The sequence below is a fragment of the Hydra vulgaris genome, chromosome 06 (assembly GCF_038396675.1).
Source record: "Hydra vulgaris chromosome 06, alternate assembly HydraT2T_AEP".
Taxonomy (NCBI): Eukaryota; Metazoa; Cnidaria; class Hydrozoa; order Anthoathecata; family Hydridae; genus Hydra; species Hydra vulgaris.
In genome coordinates, this window is record NC_088925.1 from 42,553,889 (window position 1) to 42,572,500 (window position 18,612).

Consider the following 18,612-nt stretch of genomic DNA (forward strand, 5'->3'; position numbering starts at 1 on the left):
TAAACAATGAATCAAACTTTTAAACACAAGGAAATCAAAAACTCTGAAAAGCATTTTTCTGGAAAATTTAATATGAATAATATTTTTCCATGTATTGCGTATAACAACAAAAAGCGTTTTATTTGACTCACTTTAATGTCCCTGACATGAATTCCGATTTTGTACTTTTTCTCTTTTTACTATCTGACGAAATAGATTGAATGGAACCTTTCGGACTATCTTGCTGATAAGAATCTAAGGAAGAAAAAAAAATTAACATCATAACAATAAATATTAGCAAATATTTTAATTTAAAACACGGATAAAAGTGCATAGCAGTGGCTATTTTCTTCATAAATTATTTTTTCTATGAAATTTATTTTATGGAATGTAAATTTAAAAAATATGAACTTAAAATCATGGCTGCTAGAGTATCTTAATACACAATATTTTTTTAAATAGCTAGGTTTTCTATACTTTTTATCTTAAAAAATAGCTTAACTGGTTTTTTTAGGCGAATAAACCTTAAACACACACAAAAATTAAATAAAAAAAATTATGCAAACGGTATGCTAAAACTTAAATATAGACCAAAATAATAAATGCAAGGCCTTTATACCAGAACTTATACAACCGAAAATTTGAAAATCTTATTTTTCCAAATTATGACAAACAGGTATGCAATTGCCTAACTCCACTGACTCAAAGATCGTTAGCCTTAATGGGTATTAATAGCAATTTATTTGAAAAATCGAAGATCGTTAAAGACCACTCAAGGGTCATTAGCCATAAAAGATATTAATAGCCATACATTTGAAAACTTAAAAAATATATTTTGTCAATATTAGGATTAACAAGTTTGAAATTGCATATGTCCACTGGCTCGAATGGGCCAAAAAAAGTAACTTTTATTTTTTCTTTCCAAAAATATATTTTTTAACAAAAAGTACTTTTTTATTTTTATATTTTTATTCAATTATTTTTTCTTGAGCCAGCCAGTACACATAGTTAAAAACCTGGTAACTAACAAAACAATTACAAATATCAAACCAAGTAGTTTACTAAAAAATAGCAGCTAATCAACAACGTCCTTCTGATCTATTATATGGGGAAGAGGGAACGATCTTAAAGTTCATGTGGAATTATAATGACTAATGACTTTATACATTCTAATATCATTAAAAATTCACTAGTAGTAAAATTTTATATACAGATTTTCTTAAAAAATTAAACAATATACAAACTATTAACAACACCGTAAAAATAATTAAATTATTTTAGCAGTCAGTCCGTATATCGTAATATCTTGCCCTTATATGGTTAATTTTATCTTAAAAACTAATTGATCTTGAACAACCTTTCTATTAAAATGTTATTTCGCAAATATTATTGATTTTTAGGAAGACAAAATTATTGAAATAAAAAAATCAAAACAATTAAAAAGAATTAAATTTATCGCAATAAGATATTTTGGAAGATGAACCAGTCTTATAAATAAATTTATTAAAAATATTATTAAGAAAGATACCTTCGCTGCTTTGACTATTTAAAGTTTCCACTGAGTTTCTGATTCCTCTCATAGGTGATTCATCGACTTTGCGTAAAATACTGTACGGAACCATTCCTTCACTATCTTGTCCCAATACTTCATCGTATGTCCGTACACGCCAACTCCGGCTGCCTGGCGGACGACTTAAAATTTCAACATGTTGACCACGCGTTAAACATATTTCGTGTGAGCTTTTAGCGATGTAATCATCAGTAACAATAAAAATATCAGTACGAGCGCAATTTTCAAGAGAAGTCTATTAGGTGAGATAACATATAAGTGAGATTATATAAAATAATTAAATATAATAAGCTAAACAATAAAGAGATATCTTGAAATAAAATAAAATAAAAAAAGAAAAAGGTTTTTCTTTATGTATCCTAGCAATAATTTACAAGTTCATTTTTAATGATTTATAAAGTTAAACTTACTCTGCTGCATATTGTAGCAGTATCAAAGTCTCCAGAAGAGCGATTGCAACCGCCACTAAAAATTTAATTATACAAATTAACTTGCCCCAGAATACATTAAACATCCTCATGAAAACAAAATTACAAATTAAAATTCTTACTCTGACGTCATGCTCATATCAGCGACACTTGTACTTTTTCTATTTTTACTTCCTTTTTTAGGAGACTGTGGATAAAAAGACGCTAAAAACAATCACGGAGTTTATGAAATCGAAGTCATTAAAAAAAAACTTGAATTTTTAGGACATTAGAATTAGCATTAAATAGTAAAACTTCATAGTGTTCATTTGATAGAAAACTTGTTAATTGGAATTTTAAAAAATCATCGCGATAGCGACTACAAGCTTAAAACATAACATATTTATTAATTTAATTTATAATAGCTTTAATTTCTAAATTTGAAACATACTTTCACAAAGCAACGGTTATATATTTTACTTTTACCCAAAGATCAAGGTTTAAAAAAATTAAATTTAAATCAATTCAATTGTTTAAATAAAGTTATATTAAAAAAAAGCCAGATTTCAATGACTTGAAGTTTACTTTTATAGTTTCGTTTTCATTTTAGATTTTTTTGAGATAATCCGTCAGCTTTTTTTAAAAAACTTAATAAGCTTTTTACGAATTTCAAGTAAAACGCAATTAAAAAATAATTAACAGCAGAAATTTTAATTTTTCTTATAAGTAACTTATTTTATGTAATTTCAATGTATTAATTTATTAGATTTTCACGTGCCTTGCATGTAATTCATCTATATACATAAAATAAAAATCAAAGCATATTTAAAAAGAGTTAAGAGTAAGGAATAGTATACTATTCCTACATATACGGCATACGGCAAATTGAGAAAATAAAATATCTCAATAACGAAGAATTTCGCAATAACACCCACATTATAGAAAAGATAGAAACGTATTGCGCAATGACAGGTGTCGCAACGATAATTTAGTTAAATTCACTTCTTAATTTAAACTAAAGGTTATTTTCCCAGCAACATGTACTTAGATTGCAATAATTTTTGTTTTGTTATTTTAAAATAAAAATTTTATTTTATTTTTATTTCAAGTTTAAACATTTTTTATTCATCTTTTCCGTAATGGAAAAGATGAAAATAAAAATTTAATGTACTTTAATGCATTTTAAAGTAATTTAATGTATTTTAAAAATAGGAAATATAAAATTTTTTAAATCTTTCTGTAAATATTATCAGAAATCAATTATTTGAGATTTTAAACAGCTGTTTTGAATAAAAATAATAAATGGACTTAATAATAAATAATTAATAAAAATAATAAATGGTTCTGAGCAGGGGTGGGTTTTATCACTCGCCAAAGAGGGGTCTTAAAAGGTCTTTGAAAAAAAAAAAAAAGGTTTGCATATTTTCATATATAAGTAACTTTCATTTTTAATTTATTGTACTATAGTGTAATTACCAAGTTCATATACGTATAATTACATATAATAGTCAACTTCATTCGCCAGTATAGTTGTCCAATTCTGTATAATAGGCAATTTACAAAAGAATATTTTTGAAAAAAGTCCCAAGAGGGAGGGGGCTACTACCCCAAGGACCCCCTAAAACCTGCCGCTGCTTCTCAGGTCTAGAAAAAAATCGCCCGTAAGCAATTTTTATGAAAAGTACATACATCAACTAACAAATAGGTAGAACATGCAAGGGGGTGTTGCTTTGTTATTTTTATTTATTTATTTACAAAAACGAAAAATATTCTATAAATTATAGAAATAGAGGTAAAAAATTTAATTTTATAGTAAAATATTAAACTTAAATACGTGTAAGTAACAATAGACAAAAAATAAATACATACATACACACACGCATGCGCAAACATAAACAATTATTATTAGGATGTATACTAAAGTCTTACTTTGTGGGACCAACATGCCAAACTGAAATTGCTGCATAAGTTCTCTAATTTCTCTAACCCACATCAGTTTAACTACATTTGATTCAGCCTAGAAGTACATATACAGTATTGAAAATGAATATATGTAAGTTAAGTTAAATTTAAAGTTCTTTTATCAACTTATAAAATTTTATAAAATTTTTTGCAAAAACAATAGTACTTTAATGATTCTTTTTTCCTCTGTAAACGGCGGCTGCCCTGTCCACACGGCAAACTTTGAACTATCTTCAGCCACATGCTCGGTTAAACCCAGCTCGTTCGTTTTCATTTTAAATTTAAAAGTAAACGTGCATTTGCCGTTAGAATCTTTTACCTCTTTACAGAAAAGTAACGCTTGTTCAAATAAAAATACATGACGATCTTTTCCCTTCTTTAATATATGCTTAGGATCCCAAACAGAAAATGAATCTTGAAGGAGAATTTTTCCCAAACTTTCCAAACTTCCTTCCTACATACAAAGGTCGTTTTTAAGATTTTTGTTTGTAAGAAATAATATGAATATAGTGTCATGTGCAGTAAACAAGTCGTAGGCAATGAAAACAAAACAATTGCATTAACTTTTAAAACAAAAGTATATAAAAACAATCGTAAATGATATTATGGAATGTATAAACCAATAGGGTGTACAAAAACGATCTAATGATTTCTCACCCGCATTAACTTCACATTCATATTGAATTAAACAAATCAACTTCACTTATCAAACACAAAACAAAAACTATTCCGGAATATAATTAGCGTAAAACATAGTGACACGACTTTTTTTATTAACACGATTGTACTGATTGCTTTTTATTAATTCGTCGATAGTTACGGTTAATTAAACATAAAAAAACAATTCAAATAAAAAAAGCTTAGGTTGTTCATAAAAACAATGTAACAACGGCTAAATGTTAAAAAATCGATTTTTAAAAATTATATTATAATATGTTATTTGCTTTGACTATCGTTTTCTAAGCTTAGTAAAAATAAAGCTTGAAAAACTATAAAAAATAATTATAAAATTTCATTTGCCATTTAATTCATTCAAGGAATTACATAAAAAGGAATAATAAAAAAAAGAATTCGTATATAACGAAACAATAAATCGAAGGCAAAATACAAAATTTTAATAAGAAAAAATAAACAACTGTTTTTAATAAAAATTTAAACTCACGTCGAATCCGCGAATCATGCATAAGTACATAGCATCATTTGCACGTCTTGGGACGTTTAACATTACATCCAAACCAAGCTAAGAAATAAAATTTTAATAAAATTAGATAAAAAAATAATATTAAATCCAGTTTTGTCAGCATAAATATGGCTTAATTTACCTGCAAATTCGCGTCACTATCGCATGAAGACACCAGTTCCTAAAAAATTTTTTTACGACATAAATGTGTGTTCATTTATTTAAAAAAGTATGAGATAAACGCATGCTGGTTCTGACGCAACAAACCTGTTTTAACAGCGATATCAAATAAAACCACCTACTTTGAGTAAAAGTTGATACTTTGTAATTCTTTGAACAGGCTTGATTAAATACGCTGCTAGTGATAATCCAAGGCCTCTTTTTAATTGCAAATCTTCAAAGAAGTTCTCCCCATGCTCTATTAACAGTGCGTTCGAGTCTGGCTTGTTTGCACAAAAATCAACGTACATGTGAAAACTGTCCTCCTTGAAGTCAATTAACAAATATTAATAAAATAAAAAAAGACCAGTTTTTCTCAAAAAACGATGCAAATATATATATATATATATATATATATATATATATATATATATATATATATATATATATATATATATATATACAGGGGCTATTCTAGGAAAAAAATTTGGGCGGCGGTACCCCCCCCCGTCCCGGAGAAATTTAGCGAAAAATCGGCTTTTATTCGCAAAAAAAAACAAACAAACAATATTCGCCGTAAAAAACGTAAAAAAAAAAAAAAAAAAAAAGTCCTCAAATTTTAATACGGTCGACGCTGTCGACAACGATCTAGAATAGCCCCTGATATATATATATATATATATATATATATATATATATATATATATATATATATATATATATATTATATATATATATATATATATATATATATATAATCAAAATAGTCGTACCCAATCAATAAAAGCATGACCAACATTTTCCGGACTGTGTTCATATTTTTCTAGACACTTTAGGAAGATACTAAAAAAAGGTAAACATATATGACAAACTCATAAGATAACATACAATCATAAAATATAAATAATAACACAAAATTAAATTAAAAATATATTATAAAGCAAATCTTGCCTGCTGTGAAACTCAAATATTCTTTCAATATTACCGAATATAATGTGTTGTTGACCTTGTAACATTTCTGGAAATTGCGGGTTGTTGTACGTAGGTAATAAAAAGTTCTATAGAAAAAATTACAAATAATTAAAAAAAATTAAGCCAAAGTGATTCTTAACATGAATTAAATTGGTTAAACTAAATGAGCGTCTAGTTAGAAAGATGATTAAAATTTTTAAACAAATTTATTCCCAAAGGTAAAAATTAGCAAGTACTACGATTGCTTTCAACAAAAAGCAAACAAAATAAATCCAACAAATATATGAATTATATACCTCGATACAGCATCTTAAATCGTCGACATAAGCTTTTTCGGTTTGAATTAATTCTTTTATGACAAATCTATCAAAATTTTGTAAAATTTTATCTGTCGTATGTTAACGAGTATTTAATTAAAAAAATAACAGTAAAGCAAATGAACTTCAACCAGACTTTTTCAACTTTTAATACAAAAATAAAACCTACTCAATTCTTTTCACAGATCTTCGCTTTTCTTCGGTCATTTCATGTATACCACTATCGTTCGATACATCACGGCGAGTAACGTTCGAAATCTCGGCAGACTGAACGCGCAGTAATGACAAACTCGGCCATTCGCTTTCATCCTTGAAATCAACATCAATAAAAATTAATATAAGCAACCAAAACTTAAGTAAATATCTGCAACAAAAGATTCAGTTACATCGGGTATGATTATTACGATTTTTCCTTTGGACAGTATACCGCACCGTGTAAAAATACACAATATACGCGCATTTATGTACTATATACATACCAAATTAAACTGAGAAAGCTTGTTATCGATAATAAAGCCTTGAAATTCGAAAAAATAACTAGTACTATATTGAAAAACATCGTCTTCCAAAATCATCATGTTATCAAAGATTATTATTATTTTTTGCTTTTTAATAATTTAACTTTATGAATTTCTTGATCAAATTGTTCTTTTCAGTAATGCATCACAGGAAATATTTAGAACACTGCAATTAGGCAATTTACTTTAAGTGCGTAGACACGAAAGAGTAATTCAACGGTTTTTTTTTTGGAAACAATTATTAACACTAATTGCAGCATTTATTATTTTATAAGTTTTTTAAATAATCTTTTACGTGTGAAAATTTAAAGAGAAAAAAAAAAGTTTTATCTAACTTTTTATGTAAGAAAAATCTATTTAATACAAAAAAAATTACGTTACGCAAACATACATATATGCGTCCGTACCCGCACAAATCTGAATAGCAAATGTCAAAAAAAGTTTATAAGAAATTAAAAAAACGCAACAAATTCAAAAGCGACTTTTTTGAAATAAAAGTTATAAAAATAAATTCTTGCTCATCTTCGCGGCTTTTTTGTGACCTTTCTAATTTATTTTTTTGTAACATATGATATATTACATATCTAATTTCATAATAAAGAGTCTAAGCTCGCAAGTAGAACGTGAATTTTAAAAATAGCGTGACTATCGCAACTAATAACGATTAATAACGCGATTAATAATGCAATTGATAACGATTTATGAAACTTAAAATAAATTTTAAAATTTTTTTTTGAGTTTTTAGATACCATATAAAAGAACTTCAAAAGTTGTTCACAAATTCAAAATTATATATTCAAAAACTTAAAGTTTTAGAAGATTTAAAGTTGTATAGAAAATGTTGTTACATTCTTCGCTTTTTTATGATCATTTTTTGTTATTTTTTATTAACAAGAAAAAATATTTTACGGAAAGTTGCTCTTTGAAGTTTCTATTCTACCTTGCGTGTTTTCAAATCATTCGCAAAAAAAAATTGAAAAAATTAATAAATAAATAGAAAAGGCGACAACAAACAAAAAAATTACGTTAAATAAGCTATTTGAACATATTGAAATGATACAGAAGATTGGCGTTATTTTAAAGCCACGTTTTTCATAAAAAAAACTTTCTGTAACTATTTTTGTTTTTTTACTTAATGACAAATAATAAATAATTGAGTCATAATTAAATACATAATTAAATCATTAAAAATTATTGTTACTAAAAAAACTTATAAAAATCAGAACTAATTAAAGTAACAAAACCGATTTTTTTTAAAAACTACAAATATTCTGCCCTACTTACAAAATAATCAGTAAGTGAAAAAAAAAAAGAAAAATAACTTAGGACCGGAATTTTCTTCATTAACATATTCTCTCATGGTATAAAGCAAAAAGACCGTATTTCGTTTTCTTTCTTACCTAAAACATGCTAACAGTGCAGATAATAATTTTAGTACATAGCAAAAAGACTTAATGTGCTTAATTGTGATAACTAATTAAAAAATTTAAAAAATCATTAAAATCTCAGGTAAGCACTTTTTTGAAGTAAATTGATGGTGTTAAAAATTTCTGACTTGTACTAAGCTGACTGGTAGGCTAAATGCGCTTTTTGTTTTATAAGAATATCTCGAAATGGAAATTTTGGAGTTACTGTCTACTTTATAAGTACGGCAGAATTATTGGAGTGAGGGTATTAGTTAAAGGTGTAACGTAATTTTAACTTTACAATTTTATTATCACGTCGCATATTTCAAAGTATGTAATTGAAATAATAAATATACGAAATAAAACTACTATAAACACGGGCGTCCGCAGATGCATTTGATGTTTTAGATGAAAAATTAGAATATATTGCAAAACGTCTACCCCCTGCCTAAATGTGAGGTAGTGCGTAAGTAAAATTTTCGACGTTATTATCGTATACTAAATATATAGTATATAAGTCCCGACAAATGTTAAAATAATACAGACAAATTAAAAAAGGTACAATTATCACGACATCAAATTTATCAAAGTTGATCACAATTCTTTAAACAGCTATGAGTTAAGACCCATGGAGCATTTTTGGGCTGATATTAAGAGTTGCTTGCCAAAAGACTACAAACCGGCAGGACATTAAAAATTAAAAAAAAAAAAAAACAGCGTCAAAAGTTCGAAAATTTCGCAAAGTGTGGCCAGGAAATATATGAATAATAAACTGTAAACTTTTATAATTAGTAAAGAAATCAATAGTTGATTTCTTATTTGTTTCAATAATATAAAAACGCCGTTTCGTATATGTAAAAGTTATAAATATAACTTTTATTAACGATAACTTAATATTATTGAAATTTTACTTCAAATTTATTTGCATAATCATGTTTTATTACACATATCATATTCATATTTATATAGAACATATTGTTACATAAACTACAATATACGAAAATCTGATAGCCAGTGGCATCACTGTTATAACGAAATGGTATTTTAACTAATTGTTTTGTATAATACAATTTAAAAAACGTAATTTTAGGATATAGTAAATTACCTCTAACTCTGGTAAAGAATAACCAAACTTTATTTCAAGAGATTTTCTGTAATGTTTCATGTGTAAAGCAAGATCTTTGTAGCGCATGTTTATAGCATTTGCTAAGTCACTTATATTAGTTCGATGAAAGTGAGTTTTATTTATAAGCAATGATGCTTGCTCCAACAGATCTTTCACTTTTTTATGAATATCTTCAAATATTTTTTGATACTCTTCTTGTTTTTGAACATACAGAGAACTTTCCACCCCTTCAGAGCTAATCACTTCATCCAATGCTTTGAAACCTTCACTAACCACTGTTCCTTGATCTGTTATTAATTCTAAAACCTGATAATCAAAAAAAAAAAAAAAATAATAATAATTAGGTAATATTTCAGTGATTATAAATAATGACATTATTAGAATAAATGTAGAACAATTAAGGGTCATCCATCCATAAAGTACGTACGTTTTTAATTCAACCCCCCCCCTTTTTTTTTGCTATAAGCTTTTTTGAGTACCCTCCACCTCTCTAAAAGTACCTACACTTTTAACTTACCTACCCAACATATTCTAATATTTTTAATTTAGCCTCTGATTACTTTTATAATTGACCATCTGCCCCCTATCTTATATACGCCATTTGCAGACCCACTCCCCCACTCGAGCATATGTACATTATGAACAATTCCTTAACTTTCCTAATGTCAAATATTTTCCTGCAGCCAATTTAACCTATTATATGTTTTCAATGCATATAAATTTTTAGCTTTCAGATTCTATTTTCTATAATTGAACTAATTTGTATTAGTATTCAGATAATGTAACTATTATTGACTAATAATCAGCAAATTATTAACAATTTTTTTAATTAATAATTTTATTATTAATTAAAAAAAACTTTTTTTTACCTAATAATAATAAAAATAAGGCAACAAAAACTTTTTTTTCCTACCTGTTCAACTTCTTCTTGAAAAAGTACGTACTCCACACATCCTGCAACTACAGTTTTGCGCAACTGCAATTGTTTAAGAACATAGGTCTCTTGACTTACTACTTGTTCAACCAAGTCATGTACAATTATTTCTAATCTTCCAATTGAACCATCAACTATTAGTGGAAATCCAGAAGATGCAGGAAGGACATTTTTAAGGAACTCTTCAGAAGATTCCTTCACTTTAAGACAACCCTCCTCAACTGCCTTTCTTTCAGGTTCTGTATTTTTCATGCATGCTTCAAGTTTTTCTTTTTTGTGTTTCAAGTCATAATCAGATAGTTTTGAACAAGGGTCTTCATCTGACTTACAATCTTTACTGAACTTCTCAAGAAGCTTAGCCACCTGTAAAGTATATAACTATTTTTGCTTAACATGGAGATTATAAAAACTAAAATTTCAAAAAAAATTAAAACCATGCAAAAGCTAGATTACCTGTAAGTTTTAAAATATGAAAAAATAAGAAATAAAAAAGTTGATAGCACCCTGCAACTTAGTTATGCACCTTGATATTTAGTAACGCACCTTTATATTAGGATTTAAAAAATTATTTTTATTCAATTTAAACTTTTAAAATCACCTGATCAGTTGCCCTGTAAAAATTATAAGAAGAAAAAACAACAGCTCTTCTTTCTTCTGAACGTTTCATTAAAAAATGCCATTTTGATTCAACTTCATCTATGATAGCTTTTATACAAATAGGATCCGGATGACCTTCCTTTATTAAATTTTCTGAGCTCTTGCAAACATCCAAAACACCAAGGCGTGTAGTCTGAAAAAATATGTTTAGTGTGAATATAACATGTCTTGTTCGGATAAAAAATATGTTTAGTCTGAACATCTTGTTGTTTTCAGAATGAAAATAACAAGATGTGTTATCTGGAAAAAAATATGTTCATCTGAAAAATATTTTATTAAATACTAAAAATTAAATAATAAAAAGTTTAAAAATTATCAAAACAACTAATTAAAATAAAGCATAAAAAATTTAAATTAAAACAGCTAATTACTTCTATTGCAACATGGAACCTTTCATATTCTCTCAAAAGAGCCTCAGCTTCATAAAGAGAATGTCCTGCTTCAAGGGATGCTTCTAAAATACTCTCTCCGTGTCGAATCCAACCTGAAACTTTTTTAGCATCAGCTTCTAGTTTTCTCTGTTTTAAAGTAAACTCATATTTAACTCTTAAACTTGTATTAATTTTTTTAATAAAATCAAATTCTAAAACAAGTTTTCGTAGAACTTCTGAAACATATTTTACACTATCAACCTTTCCGTTGTCAGATACTGCTATTGTTACAACAACACCACAACTAGCTAATTCTTTTTCTAATTCTTTTCCTTCTGAAACCAATACATGAAAACGATTAATAAAAGCTTTAAACTCATTTTCAAATCTTTCAAACATACTTGAAGCTTTTTTAAAATCACTAGAAAGTTCTTTTTTCTGCCATGAAGAATTCCATTTTTTTACATCCAAATACAGTAAGTTTGTATCGCGTTCATAATGTTTAACTTTGACCCAGTAGTCTAATTTTTGTTGCCTTCCCTTCCATAGTTTTTGCAATTGCATTCTGTTTAAATTTAATTCTTTAAGATATAATTCTACAGCCAATCTCGACTGTTCAGGTGAATTTGAGCCTGTTGAAAACCATGATGTTCGAGTATCTTTATCAGTTACCCTTGATTCTTGTAACAGTTCAGCACTAAGATTCTCTCCCTCTTGTACAGTACTTAATAGCTTTTCGAGAGTAGCCTCACATTCGTGGCGATGTTTCTCAAGCATTTCATCAAAGTTTTGAGGTTCTGTACTTGTAGCATCCAAATTCATATCTTCTTTAAGCTTTTCTGTCATTTTTGTAAGCTAAAAAAAATAAAACATTTAAAAGAAAATAATTTTTTAATGCAAAAAACAATATTTATATTACAAATACCTTTTGCGCATTTTTATAAAAGCTGACAGCCATTTTTAATAGCTCTCTTCGTTTTTTTATTTTGGATGTAAATAGTTTAACTTCTGTCTCAATTTGCAATGCTTTTTGTTTAATTTCTTGTGGGTCACATTCCTTTTTTTCTGCTAGATGAACAGCAGTCTCGAGTAGTTTTTTTGCTTTTAAGTAGGTCTCCTAAAAAGCAAAAGTTTTTAAAACTATTTTTGATTTTAATAATACAATTAAAATTTAACAACTTATTTTTTAAAAACCAAATTGAAATTAGATAAAACTTAGTTCATATATTCTACTATTTTAAGTGCATAAAAAAATTAAAAAAAAAAATGTTTGCCATTTTGGCATAATTTTATTATTTGAACAATGTCATTAATAATAAAAGTAAATATACTGTCCAAATTAAACAACTATTTTAAGAACCTGAAAAGATTTTTCAAACTCATCTTGGTCAGCCAACAGCTCTTCTGCAATCTCAAGCCCATCTCCAACCCAAGAGTATTTTGACAAAAAATTATTTCCATTACCTTTTAGGTATTTCAAAATCTAAAAAAAAAAAAAAAAACAAAAAAAAAATTGATATTTTATCTGCTAATTTATATAGCCTAATATAAATTAGATTTATAAAATAAAAATTAAAAATTTATGTAGAAATATTCAATTTTTTTTTTAATTTTGTTCATTTTTGACTAATGAACCATACCTTTCCAGGAGATGGAAGAGTATAAAAATCCACCATACTTGCTTGGTGTAAACCATGACTACTGTTCTTAGCCATCTTTTATTATCCAGTATATTTTAACTTTTTTTCAAAGAAAGACCAATTATCTTTCATTATAAATTTCTTATTTAATTTTATCTTTAGGTAAATTATTATATTAACATTAAATGACACATATTTTATATTTATGTAACTCATAACAAACTCTTTTATTTTTATAAAGTTTAACCATACATTAGGAGCTTTAATGTAACTTTGCTTTTGTTACTTTTGCTTTGATGAAACAATAACCACACAAAAATTCCAGGTGTTACAAAGTCTTTTGTAATTAATTTTTTATTTACTTTTTTAAAAAACTATCTTTTTAAACAAAAAGATTCAAAAACAGAAAGCTTAAGCTCCCATAATGCATGCTACCATTATGCACATTGTCAGAACTTTTTTTTTTTTTTAAATGTTTAGCAACGAAAACATGCTCAACATAAATGAAAAGATATGAAAACAAATTTAAAAAAAAATTAATAATAAACACATCAACAACTTTAAAATATTGTTAAAATAAATATAAATAATATATAGACAAACAAAAAAATTAAAAATAAATAATAATACATTTTATTGCTTTTAAATTATTTTAATTCAAAAGTTTCTTTAAAAATGAGAAACTTTATCAACCAAATGAATAATAAGCCAACAGATAAAAAATTAAAAGCATCTCTTATAAACATCAATGGCCTAAATGAGCATTCAATTATTCAAAACATTAATTGAGAAGCAATACATAGAGATGATAAGATATAATATATTATATTGCATTGCATTATTATAAATCTATTTTTTAAACAATTATTATTCTATTTTATTATTATCTCATTACTATTTATTATTAATTATAAATTCTTATAAAAGTATTATTAATGATAAAGAACTCTTTGTACTATTGTGCTCATGGTAAGTGTAGTTACCATCCATAGAGTGCCCATTAGACCTTCTCACTTGTATTGGTGTACTTGTGGGAGAGTGTTGAAACCCACTTTTATATTAAAAATAGATTATATTAAAAATATTTTATATTAAAAATAGATTATATTAAAAATATTTTAAAATATATTAATATAAAATATATTAAAAATATTTTATATTAAAAATAGATTATATTAAAAATAGATTATAAAAGAGTTATTTTTATATATTTTTTGTTTTTAAAACATATTCCTTTTTTTCTTTTTTGGTAAAAAAACTTCTAAATAAAACCTATATCTGCCAACTACCTGTTATACACATCATAGATGTAATATGGCAGGAAAGACTGCATCAAAAAAAATAATTTTTGATACCGAAAACTAAAACATTTTTGTTCTTACTAAAATCTTCTTGTAAAATTTATATAATAATTTATACTTATAAAGGAAGTTTTCATCAAGTTTTCAGCTCAAATTTTATATTTATAAACAAGTGTTATCAGATGTATAAAAGTTACTCATTAGGTAAGTGGCAAGGGAAAAACTAACTGTTTAAGAAAATGAAAAGAGATTTAGCGTTTTTGAAATTTTGTATAAGTTTATATTTTTATTATTATTACTTTAATATTTAGTTAGTCTGTAAAAGCCTTATTATATAAAAAAATATTTACAATATGTCAATTTTTAAAATAACAATATATTGATTGTTCAATTTTTAAAATAACATTATACAGATTGGTCAATTTTTAAAATAACATATAATTGGAAACCTTTAGTAGGGGTTTGAGTTTTTTTTAAAAACAGTATTATAATTTTACTTATTTTTAAATCAAAGTATGGGATAAAATAATTGTTATTTTAACCATATATTTATAATACCTATTTATAATAATTGCTACTTTAACCATAGTCAACAAACCCCATACCATAAAACGTATCCATTTTAATCAGGTCAGATTTACAGTACAAAACAATATTATTAACATTAAACTACATATATATATATATATATATATATATATATATATATATATATATATATATATATATATATATATATATATATATATATATATATATATATATATATTTCCCTTTATCAAAAATTAATTTTTAATTTTAATTAAGTAATTTCTCATAATATCTCATAGATAATTAAATCCAAAAATATCAATTCAAAAAACAAACCCAAACTAATATGTTAAACTTTTATCCAATTAAATTTAATATTTGTGCATGAAAACCAATAAACTGAACCATTAAAAAAAAACTAATAAGCCGCTACATATAATTATACACTTTGTTTTACAAAATTTTATACAAGATTTTATTTTTTTTTTTAAATAAAAAAAAAAAGTAAAAGAAAACTCTAATTGTCCAATTGCCACTCACACAAATCAAAGAAAAATTAAAAAAAGAAACCCCTGCTGAAAACTTTATAAAATATAAACTTAATATGTGCCATAACTTGTAAACAGGGGGTTATTTGTATTTTTATTTCATTTTAAATAAATCAGTATGATTAGAAAATATATGAATATGAACACCTGAATAGGACTTGAATGAATTCATTTAAAACACTGAAGTTCATTTGATAAATTTTATTCAAAAAGTTATGTGGAGTGCATTCATACAAAAAAACCACTGATTATGTATGCAACTTTGCAGTTTTTTAGTTTCAAATCAAAGACTCATTGCTCATAAAACTGAATAAAATTAAAATCAAATATATATGAAGTCTGCACTTCTCTAATATTAACTCTTTTTCCAGGCTAATATATTTTTAATGCCAATGAAGTGTTCAATAAAATCTCTAATTTTAAGGGGTTTAAAAAAAATAAAAATTCAAAAAATAAAAAGTTTATTATTTTTTGTATTTTAAAAATATGAAGCAAAAAAAGAGTTAATTCTATTTCTATATTTTTTTTAATAGTTTTTTATTTTTCATAACAAAGTTGCTAAACAACCATGTAAAAAAAAGTTTTAAAATGTCAAGCTTTTTTTTTCAGGTATGAAATAGAGTTTTTTTTAGGTATGAAATAGAGTTTTTGGTTTTCACGAAAAGCTTGAAATTATTTGCAAACTTAGTGAACAATCTTATCACTTATAATTTGTTTTATAAAAAATTGAATAAATTGTTGAAAGAAATGTTTTACTTGTTTGTTATCAGACAATGTTACATAGAATAAAATTTAGACAAATCATGTGAGAAATGATAAACAAAAGCAATCAGTAAAGAACCCAGAGTTCATTTGGGGATACCGCTTTTTTTCGGCAATGTTGAAGGGTGGAGTGAGGGGGGGGGATGATGTTTTTTTAGTTCATCCAACCCCTACCCCCATCCCCCTCTCTCCTCCACCTCCTCCCCTAGTTACAACTGGTGCTGCAACAATAATTTTAAATAATCATTTTTTCAATTATCTTTTTTGTTTATCTTGTTTAGAGTTTTATCCTAAGATTATGAGTTAATTTAAAGGCATTTTTTTGAATACATGAATTTATCGTTGGACGATGTTACTTTAGTTACAATAAAAAAAATTTTACTTAAGACTTTAATAAACGCTTTTGTTGAAAATATCACGCTATTAGTAAATAATTATTGAAATTTGTTTAAAGTGTTTTAAACATTAACTAAACTTCAGTAAATTTAATTCTAGTATTTATTAATGTTTTAAATAACTAGTAATTCAATTTTTAAATACTTTAAAAAATTTTAAATTAATATTTACATTACATAATATATTTACTTAAATATAATTGTGTAATATTTGTAAAATTAAAAAAATAGTTTTACGTCTTGTACTCGAATAACTATTTGAACAAAAAACATAAGCATTTAAGAGGGCTGACGACACCGGGGGCATGTGCACCCCCCCCTAACTTTTTTCTAAAGGATCTTTTTTTTTTTTTTATAGAAAATTCTAGATATAGAGGATTTTTTTCAAAATAGATGAATGTGCTCCTGTTTAATAAACATAACGGCCATGTTTAATAAATATATTTCCTATTATTTTAATTTTAAAAATTTTGATTTAAATATTAGCAAATCTGTTCATTTAACTTTTACTAAAGGTCAATAATTTTTAAAGCGATTTTAAGGCGTCTTTTAAATTAAAGATAATTAAAGAATAGATAATTACAGTAAACATTATTTTAAAAATGTTATATTTTTTTGATTAAAAAACATATTATATTTTAAAAAATATAACATTTTTTAAATTATGAAGTATAACTAAAAAAATTACCTTTAATAAATAACTATAGGTTATTTTAAACTAATGGGTTTTAATAAATTTACTATGGGTTATTTTAAACTAATGGGTTATAATAAATTTACTATGGGTTATTTTAAATTAACGGGTTATAATAAATTTACTATGGGTTATTTAAACTAATGGGTTATAATAAATTTACTATGGGTTATTTCAAGCAGATCTTAATAAAACTTTTATTAAGTTATAGTAATCATTATTTTTATTAGTTTTAAAGTCAAAAAGAATATGGAAAAGAAACAAAACTTTATGAAAAAGTTTGTTTAATTTTTTTGTTTTCCTCACGTAAACTTAAATAGCAAGCTAAAGATAAAAAGTTCATTCATTCAAAAATTAACCCTTTGAGCGCATGATAAAATTTTGTACGGAGTAATTAAACTTTAAAAAATAAATAAATCAAAAGACAACTATTTTGAATTTTAACTTTATTTTTTTTAGTTTTTAAAAGAATTTCAGAAATGCGATGTATTTAATTCATAACTGTAGTGTGATAATTAGAAAAGCATCCAGGGCACAGTCCAACACAGCATGTCTGACACTACCAACTGGTGCGGACACGGGTTTGGTGCCCAGCGACACATTTTATTTTTTTCCTGAACCAATTTTGACAAGGTTATGACCATATAAAGGATTTTGTTAATCACTGTGTTTTGAGAAAGTGGATATGGTACAGTTGTACTTCTAGCCACTTCCATCTCCTTAGGTGTTTGTCTTTTTGTAACTACTTTTACTGGTTGATACCTTCCAGCTAAACTTTTCACAACTGCTATCATAAAACTTATTCTAGACATGGGCTTACATTCATTAGTGTTAACCTTATACAATAAGTAGCTGTTTAGAATAGCCCTGCCAAAAAAAAAAAAGGCAACTTTTGTAGTTCACTTTATTGTCTTACGCTCTGACAGGTGCACATAGAGCTGTGCATCTCCCAAATCTACCCCTCCCATGGTTCAATTATAAAAGGCAACAATATTTGGCTTCTAAATTACCTCTTCTGTTATGCAATTCAATAAAACCTGCTTTGAAAACATTAGACAGTAATACAGGTTTTATTTTACCATCTTGGTATGCCACACATAACAAAGGACCTTTTCTATATTGGCAAACTTCCTTGTTTTTAAATTTTGTTTTAAGGCAGAATTCTGGAAGATCTTTTCTGTTT

The 18,612-nt window shown here is 25.9% G+C and overlaps 1 protein-coding gene across 6 annotated transcripts in view; it reads right to left on the reverse strand.

Annotated features, from left to right (window-relative positions):
- LOC100200164 (triple functional domain protein) overlaps positions 1 to 18,612 on the reverse strand; it is a 59,416-nt gene that overhangs the window by 9,229 nt on the left and 31,575 nt on the right. For 4 of the 6 annotated variants that reach the window (XM_065800182.1, XM_065800181.1, XM_065800184.1 and 1 more), the window contains 19 exons: positions 12,919 to 13,041; positions 12,484 to 12,675; positions 11,559 to 12,413; positions 11,129 to 11,320; positions 10,510 to 10,893; positions 9,576 to 9,902; positions 6,716 to 6,855; positions 6,526 to 6,592; positions 6,209 to 6,315; positions 6,031 to 6,100; positions 5,401 to 5,583; positions 5,241 to 5,279; positions 5,081 to 5,158; positions 4,085 to 4,372; positions 3,886 to 3,973; positions 2,100 to 2,181; positions 1,960 to 2,014; positions 1,508 to 1,784; positions 132 to 234 (listed from right to left, as the gene is read on the reverse strand). In XM_065800182.1, coding sequence (XP_065656254.1) covers positions 132 to 234; positions 1,508 to 1,784; positions 1,960 to 2,014; positions 2,100 to 2,181; positions 3,886 to 3,973; positions 4,085 to 4,372; positions 5,081 to 5,158; positions 5,241 to 5,279; positions 5,401 to 5,583; positions 6,031 to 6,100; positions 6,209 to 6,315; positions 6,526 to 6,592; positions 6,716 to 6,855; positions 9,576 to 9,902; positions 10,510 to 10,893; positions 11,129 to 11,320; positions 11,559 to 12,413; positions 12,484 to 12,675; positions 12,919 to 13,041 — 3,650 coding nt within the window. Of the gene's footprint in view, positions 1 to 131; positions 235 to 1,507; positions 1,785 to 1,959; positions 2,015 to 2,099; positions 2,182 to 3,885; positions 3,974 to 4,084; positions 4,373 to 5,080; positions 5,159 to 5,240; positions 5,280 to 5,400; positions 5,584 to 6,030; positions 6,101 to 6,208; positions 6,316 to 6,525; positions 6,593 to 6,715; positions 6,856 to 9,575; positions 9,903 to 10,509; positions 10,894 to 11,128; positions 11,321 to 11,558; positions 12,414 to 12,483; positions 12,676 to 12,918; positions 13,042 to 13,198; positions 13,650 to 18,612 lie in introns of those variants that run through there. The other 2 variants (XM_065800186.1, XM_065800185.1) reach the window with 1 other exon arrangement.